This window comes from Vitis riparia, chromosome 1, assembly GCF_004353265.1.
Source record: "Vitis riparia cultivar Riparia Gloire de Montpellier isolate 1030 chromosome 1, EGFV_Vit.rip_1.0, whole genome shotgun sequence".
NCBI classification, from domain to species: Eukaryota; Viridiplantae; Streptophyta; class Magnoliopsida; order Vitales; family Vitaceae; genus Vitis; species Vitis riparia.
The window spans coordinates 11472422-11480767 of record NC_048431.1 but is presented as its reverse complement, the minus strand read 5'-3'; the positions used below and the strand labels follow the sequence as shown (position 1 = coordinate 11480767).

At 28.7% G+C, this 8346-nt stretch overlaps 1 protein-coding gene across 3 annotated transcripts in view; it reads left to right on the top strand.

The window, feature by feature from the left end:
• The first annotated feature begins 7576 nt into the window (after positions 1–7576).
• Positions 7577–8346, top strand: part of LOC117911947 (probable AMP deaminase) — a 28094-nt gene continuing 27324 nt past the window's right edge. Inside the window, exon 1 of one of the 3 annotated variants that reach the window (XM_034826369.1) lies at positions 7577–8186. In XM_034826369.1, the coding sequence (XP_034682260.1) occupies positions 7619–8186 (568 nt within the window). In that variant the 5' untranslated portion in view covers positions 7577–7618. The remainder of the gene's footprint in view (positions 8187–8346) is intronic. The other 2 variants (XM_034826366.1, XM_034826365.1) reach the window with 2 other exon arrangements.

The following is an 8346-nucleotide window of genomic DNA, read 5'->3' as shown; positions in this document are numbered from 1 at the left end:
GAAACTCAAACCACAAGTAGCCCACGGCTCACCCATGGCACCATATGGTCATTCTCTAGCTCCTGAGCAACCCACGGTTTACTCATGGCCACCATATGCCCCTCCTATAACTCCTACGTAGCCATGCATGGCCACCCTTCCAAGCCATTATCCAAGCCCATCAAACTTAATTTTTTTAAGTTCCATAATTTCCAAAATCCCCAAATTTTTGGATTTAATTTTTTAAGTGTTCGTTTCCAAAAATTTCGAAAATTCCGGATTTAATTTTTTAAGTGTTCATTCCCAAAAATTTCCAAAATTTTGAAAATTATGGATTTAATTTTTTAAGTGTCCGTTCCTAAAAGTTTCCAAATTTTCAAAAATTCCGGATTTAATTTTAAGTGTCAATTTCCAAAAATTTCCAAAATTTTGAAAATTTCGGATTTAATTTTTTTAAGTGTCCATTTCCAAAAATTTCCAAAGTTTTGAAAATTCCGGATTTAATTTTTTAAGTATCCATTTCCAAAAATTTCAAATATTTCAAAATTTTTGGATTTAATTTATTTAAGTGTTCATTTCCAAAGTTTCGAAAATTCTGGATTTAATTTTTTAAGTTTTCATTTCCAAATTTTCAAAAATTCTGGATTTAATTTTTTTAAGAGTCCATTTCCAAAATTTCCAAAATTTCGAGAACTCTAGATTTATTTTTTTGAGTTTCCGTTCCCAAAATTTCCAAAATTCTCAAAATTCCAAATTTAATTTTTTAAGTTTCCATTTTGATGGTCTTTTGGTGGAGATTAGAGGTTACAAGTATAAGGTCCGGTCATGATTGAAAATTATATCAATTCAAGTAGGAATATGACTAAATTTTAGTAAATTTGGGGGTTGTATATGTTATACGCTTGTGCTTATTGACTAACCCGTTTCTGCAGCACATGGTTGGGGACCTTAGGTATGCATCATTGTTCTGATTGTCGATTTCCTAAGCATGTCGAATACCAACTAGAATTGCACGAGTCTTGTCATCCATGTAGCCTGGGGGAAGGGAGAATTGACTGATCTTCGACCCATATGCTCCAATGTACCCAATTCACTAGTAGAGACCGGATCTCTAGCCTAAAAAGGTGCTACCTAGCATGAGGTACCTTCCTAATAGGTAACCTGATCCCCAGACCCAGAAATCTAGTTTCGCGGACCGTTTTTTTCCTCATTGAAGTCATTGAGGGGTTTTTGTTCTTACTTAATTTTCCCTATTTCAAAAATAAAAATAAAAAGTAAGTGGCGACTCCAAACAAAACTGTTCCTCATCAGGGACGGATTTTCCAAAACTCGAAAACCGTTTTTTCTACATCATAATATTTTTAATCGCGAGTCACGTCGGTCGGTGGATCGGGGGAGGGTCCACAACAGTTAAAAGGAAAAAGAGAAGGGCATATAAAACCATTGTTACCTACCCCATATGCAAACTATCAAAACATCTACCAACACACAACTATTATTTCCTTCCTCCACCCCAAACCAACAAGGAGCATGCCTTTCATCTCCAAAATTTTATGCTCCAAACCTTCAAAAATTCTTATATTTTTCCCTTTGCAAATAGTCCAGAATAAAACAGGAACACTTTTCTCCTTGACCCATTAAAAATTCAGTCCACCTTAGTAAAACATTCAAACATCATTCAAAGCTCCTTGAATATGCTTTGGAAGTTGGAAGCAACTTCAATATTTGACTTTCCATCATTCAAGTGAATGACAGAGCTTCACTCTACTCATTGGACAAGTGAATGACACAGTACAGGGGCAACAAAAAAAACCCAAGCAGGCAAAAAATAGCCCACAAAATCACACAAATGGCTCCTCAAAGCTAAAACCGAATCACACAAATGCATCCACAAAACCCATGAGCATCTCTACAAAATTCGTTGAACCTATAAACCCATCAAACCCACTCCCACAAAATCAAAATTCCCCACAAAACCCCAAAATAAACCATTGGCATGAGAATCATGAAGAATCGTACCAAAGAAGATGTTAATAAACCATTTCCAAACAGAAAACAATCATTCTACCTATGGTTTAACCCCATTGCTATAAAAGAGCAAGAACGAAAGCTAAAACCTAAATAGAGAGAGAAAATGGGGAAGAAATTACCTTGAAAAAACTTGGTGATAGTCGTGAAACCAATGAGCTACACAGGAATGAGGTGAGGGTTGGGGATCGTCGGTTGCAATTGAGACTAGAGAGCTACAAATGATGGATTAGGGTTGGGCGTCGGGTTGCAATCGTGATTTGGGGGAGGTTTAAAAAGCTTGTTTTTTCCATTTAGCCAAAAATTTAAAAAATTCAGTAATAAGTCATCAAAAACTAGAAAAACAAACAACCTAAATTCTGAAAGCAAATTGCTTTCAGCAAAAAGCCAAAAAAACAAATGCCACCTTAGTCACTTTGCTGTTAAATGGGTTATGACATTTATTTTATTTTATTTTATTTATTTATTTATTTATTTATTATTATTATTATTATTATTATTATTATTTGTCATGGTTTGACTATTGCTGATAACATAAAGAACAAGTTGGAAGTAGGTGGAAGGTTGAAACAGGGTATGGGTAAAGAAGATGCTAAATTGGATGTGATTAAAAATAGCATAATAGAAAAAGATGACGGGGACAACTCTCTAGATTCTCAGCTCTCTTTATATTTTGTGAGAGTATTAAGCGTTTGTATGTGTTTTTTAAAGGGAGAATTACGTTTTCAACCCAGCTAAGTTGGGTAATTGAGATAATGTCCTCCCATCCCTCATAATTAAACTCAAAACCCAATGAAAGAGTAGAAATTGAGATGAATGATATTATCTTTAAAAAATCCCTAAAATACCCTTGACTATTAAATGAAAAAATTAGCCAATCACCTCACCTTTCTCATTCTCTCTTTGACTCTTTTGCCCTTCTCTCACCTATTTAATAGTGGAACCAACTTGAATCATTTTTCTTCATCAAATATGAAAGATGGTTAAAAATTATTATTACCAAATGTATTTTTGAAGTGAATAACTTTTAAATACCTCATCAAATATTATTCTTTTTTCAAACTTACATAATATATAATAAATATTATTATTTATTTCAAACTTATATTATTTCTCATATATATTAAATAATTTTTAAACACCTTATAAAATATTAGTATTATTTGTTTGTTCTAACTTGTAAATTATATATCATCAAATATTATATTTTTTCAAATTTATAGAACATATAATAAATACTTTTTAAATACCTCATAAAATATTATTAATTTTTTTTTTCTAACTTACAAATTAGACACATGATGGTTATTATTTCTCATATTATTTCGAAAATAATGTAAACACTCACATGCATATATATAATATTAATCAAGAAGACAATATTTCTAAGACTAATTTACCAACCTTCCAATAATTTTGAAAATGTAAATAGGGTAATTGGCCAAATTAAAGTCTTCAAAATAGTCAAAATTTCTCCATTCCAAAATTACCTAATTGTTCTCCACATTAATCCTAAATATTTTTTAATAAAGATTTAAATATTTAAAACCATTAAAATAAATACTTTCTTATTAAAGCAATTTTGTCAAAGTAATAAGATAAAAATCATGAAATCTTCAAAACTATAATTACAACAAATATTTTTAATTTTAAAACTAATTTCATAATTTAAATTAATGATTTTAAAAAATAAAAATGTTATAAAAATAATTTTTGTTTATTTTTAATTCCATTTAAATATGATTTTTTTTAATCTCTATTGATAACAGTGAAATTATATTTATAAATACAAAATAGTAAAAATATATATTTCATTTAATTTACTTATAATAAACAATTCAAACATGATTGATTTTAATTTTATTTCCCATGTGTTAATTTTTGTAGGTAATGTCTTAATGACATAGTTTGGTAAAAAAAAAAAAACTATCAATAATCATCTTAATGTCAAATTCAAGTTGTTTAAAAATCGTACAAAACATATTAGGAGTCTTGTACACCCTTACATACTTAGCATATTTCTTTTGTACAATTCAGTGTAATACTCTTATACAATGACACAAATTTCATATCTCTCATAAGTTATATGTCCATGTAGGTGTATTAATCATATTTTCAATGGTTTGGTTGAGAAAATGGTGGATGACTTAGGATCAATTTTTTTTTCCCAAATATCATTATTGGGAAAAATATTGGAATTTTCATATGAGAGTTAAATAAAGTGCATGACATAGGTGTACAATCCTTGGGTGACAAGGAAAATAAAAAAGTCTTTAGAATCTATTAAAATCATTCACAAAGGGTAATCTTGTACACCTTTGTACAATTAATATATTTCTCTTGTACAGTTAGTATAATACCCTTATACAATGACACAAATTTTATATCCCTCCTAAGCTATGTGTCCACGTAGGAGTGTTTAACCATATTTCTAATGGTTTAGTTAAGAAGATGGAGGATGACTTAAGGTCAATTTTTTTCCCCCAAATATTATTATTGGGGAAAATATTTGAATTTCCATGTGAGAATTAAATAAAGTGCATGACATATGTGTACAATTCGTGAGCAATAAGAAAAATAAAGGAATGACCTATAATCGATTATAATATTTCACAAAGGGTAGTCTTGTACATCTTTGTACACTTAGTACATTTCGTATGTATAGTTAGTGTAATACAATTGTATAGTGGCGCAATAAATGAATAAATAAAATTTATTATTATTTTTATTTTCATATAAAAAAAGTTTTAAACAAGGTTTTCAATTTTCATTTTAAAAAATAATTTTCATTTTTTAGTTAAACGTATTTTCAAAAAGAGACAATATAGAAAATAAAAAATAAAAACTAGAAAAATATTTTAAAACAAAATTCAAATATAATCTATATAATTTTTAACTACTTGTTTTCATCTAAAATAAGTAAATATACATTTCAACCCTTTTATATAAGAAAAATTCAATCTCTACTATGTATTGATATAATCCACTTCTAAAATTAGGTCATATGAAAACATTTTAATTGAGTACTTAAAATAAAAACTTTTCATCCATCCTCTTTCTTTCTTTTTTCTTTTTCTCTTTCTAATAAATTTTTAATTAATTCAAATCATTAAAAAAAATCCTTAATAAACAAATTTGTAACATTTCATATAACTTATTGCTAAAAGTCATATTCAAAAAGTTATTAAAATAAGGAAGAAAGAAGATTAAAAAAAAATTAAAATTTTTATTTTATAATAGTAAAAAAAACTTTAAAATACTTTTTAGTATAAAAAAATTAAAATAGTGAATATATTTATTTTACATAGTATTTTAATCATTAAATTATTTAATTCTAAAATGTAAAAGATAAAAATAAATGTTAAAGATAATTTTTATTTATTTAAATTAATATTTTTTTAGAAAGTATTTTTCAAAATAGTCTTTGAATCATTAATATAATTTTTGTTTATTTATAATTTAAAAATAAAAAATAATTTTGATTTTTCAATTATTTATAAAAGAATTTAAAAAATTAATGAAAAATCTAAAAATGGTTAAATAAGAAATAATAATAGTATGTGAAGAGTGGTAGAATAACACAAAAATGTATTTTGGTCAATTACTATCTCATATCCTTATAATTAATTATGGGTGGTTAGAGGATCTTACCTTAATTGTCAAGCCTATATGGATTGAAAAACAATTTTCCCATTTTTAAAGGTTGGGGATTGCACTTTAAATGCTACACTATTCCTCCATTCTCTTTATTTGTTTATTTTGTTTTATATATTAAATATAATTTAGATTACTATTATTGTGATTGGATAAGATTGAATAAGAGTTATCATTTCTTAAATAAAGTTTATCATTTATTTATATTACTTATGGCCAGAAATAAGGTGACTGAAAATATCTTTTAATAAATTGATAATAATAATAATAATAATAATAATAATAATAATAATATATTTTATGGAATCCGAATCATTTGTAAAATTATTTTAATGAGATTGAGAAACCTTTCCATAAACCAAATAAGGACAATTTTTTTAAAAAATAATTTTTTTATAAAATCAAGTAATAAATCAGTTTAGGAAAATAAAAAAGGGTTTGAAGAAATTTTTATTAAAAATTTATTTTTTTATTATTTTTTTCCTAATAAAATTGGATTTACATTTTTTTTGTAAATTAAAATTGTTGAAATCATTTTATAATAAAAGTTAATTAAAATTATTTTAAAGAAAATTGTGAGAATATAAAAAGCAATTTTTTAAAAAGTAAGAATCGGGATATTTTTTTGTGAATAAAATTGTAAAAATCCTTTTATACCAAAGTTGGATAACTTTTGTTTTCTTGTCAATAAATCAATTTTATTTTCAATAAAATTGCATTTAATAAATTCATTGATAATAATGAGCGAATAAATTTCTTGAAAATAAAATTGAATAAAGATAATAACAAATCAAATTGCTTATATTAAATATGAGTTGAAACTTTTTTTTTTTTAAAATAAATAAATTCAAATCATTAATTTGCAATTGATTTTAATCTAAATAAATTCTTTTTGAAATATCTAAAAATGTTATAATCTTTAAAATAATCAAATATTTTTTAAAATCAATTTAATAAATTACTTTGAGCTATTCTTTTGTCATTCATTTTATGTCTATGTGATTTGTTTTAATAATTGTTTTGCTCTACATTTATTTATATCATTCTATTATTGATTGATTAATTAATTATTGTAGTGTTTTTTCTTAATAAAAACGTTTTTATGGTTTAGAAGGATGTTATTCTTTTGATACATTTTTAATAAGTAACTTATCTTGAATCGAGACTTAGTTTTTGTAAATATGTTTTTTCTTAAACACAAATGAATTTTATTTCAAATAAATGGTTACTCCAATTTTCAATAAATCAATTTTTTTACAATAAAAAGTGAGTCTCTTCATAAATACTATGATTTTAATATAAATAAAATGAAAAAAAAATCTGAATAAAAAATGTGACAAGTGAAAAGTTAGTGGGTTTGGCACAAAAGAAAACAAGCAACGAAAATGCTTACGTTATAAAGGAATTCCTTCCAATGCTTACGTTATAAAGGTCGAAGACCCTTAGCCAGTCGATTAGACAGCTAGTTAGGAGAAGAAGATCGAGAAAGCAAAGCTAGGACGAAACCTAGAGCATCATACTCCCCCACTACTATACATATTATGACACATAATATCTATAGACTTCTTTTTATATATCCATCCGGTTTTTTTTAAACACTTGAGTATAGTAGTGGGGTTTTCTACGACATATTTTTTATATAAAGTTGTATCTTTCAATACAATAGTTATATGACAAGTGAGTTTTTTTATCGAATAACTACGTCCTCGAGCTCGAGGTTTCAATTTTATCATGGTAGTACCCTCGTTAACTGTGGGCTGTTTTACGATGACTATTGCTTTTAAGGAGTTATTGGTAAATAACTCAAACAACTAATGCAGATTTATTAAGGTCAAGTCCTTACTCTATGAGATGGAGGTGGATCGCACTAGTAGCAAAACATGGTACTGGTGGGCGTATAAATATGACTTTCCCGGACACCCCATAGCACCATTAGGCATTAGCGCCACAGAGCCGTATGATCGCCGAAACCTCACTTCGCTATACACAGCCGAAACGCAGCGTTTTCAAGCAAACCGAACTCAAGGGTTTTATCGAATTCTCCGTTCCGATGGATCCTGGGTCGTCGTCCTCGTCGTCCTCATCGTCGGCATTCCCTCTCCACATGGCGATGGCGGCGCTGGTCGGAGCATCGCTGATGGCTATCTCCGCCTTCTACGTTCACAAGCGCAGCGTCGATCAGGTTCTCCACCGCCTTATCGACATCCGCCGCGGAGGCCCTGCCAAGGCCGATGACCACGGCGGAGGAGAGCGAGGTGACTGCGACGACGCTGAGGCAGAGGTTGAGACTAATCGCAAAATGCGGGGACGGGGTCCATCTAGGTCTTTGGATAAGGCCGCACTTTGCTGTAGAAGAGTCTCGTCTTCCTTGCCCAATGCCGTTTTGGACAGTTCTTGGTTCGATGAAGAATCTAATTTTGATCCTCCAGAGCCTTTCTCCGTCCAAGATTTTTCCTCTTGTCACTTTGATAAACTCAACTCCATTCCCTCTGGACTGCCACCGCTTCAAACGGCTCCAAAAGACGGTATGTACTTTGCTTGTTTTTATATGCTAATTTAGCGGCAGTGCTTCACTGTTGTCTGCGAGTCAGTGGATAGAAATCTGATATTGAAGTTAATAGTATTGAGATTCTAAGGTAGATCAAATGATTGGATCCTCTGTAACAATGGAATCGATCAAATTGT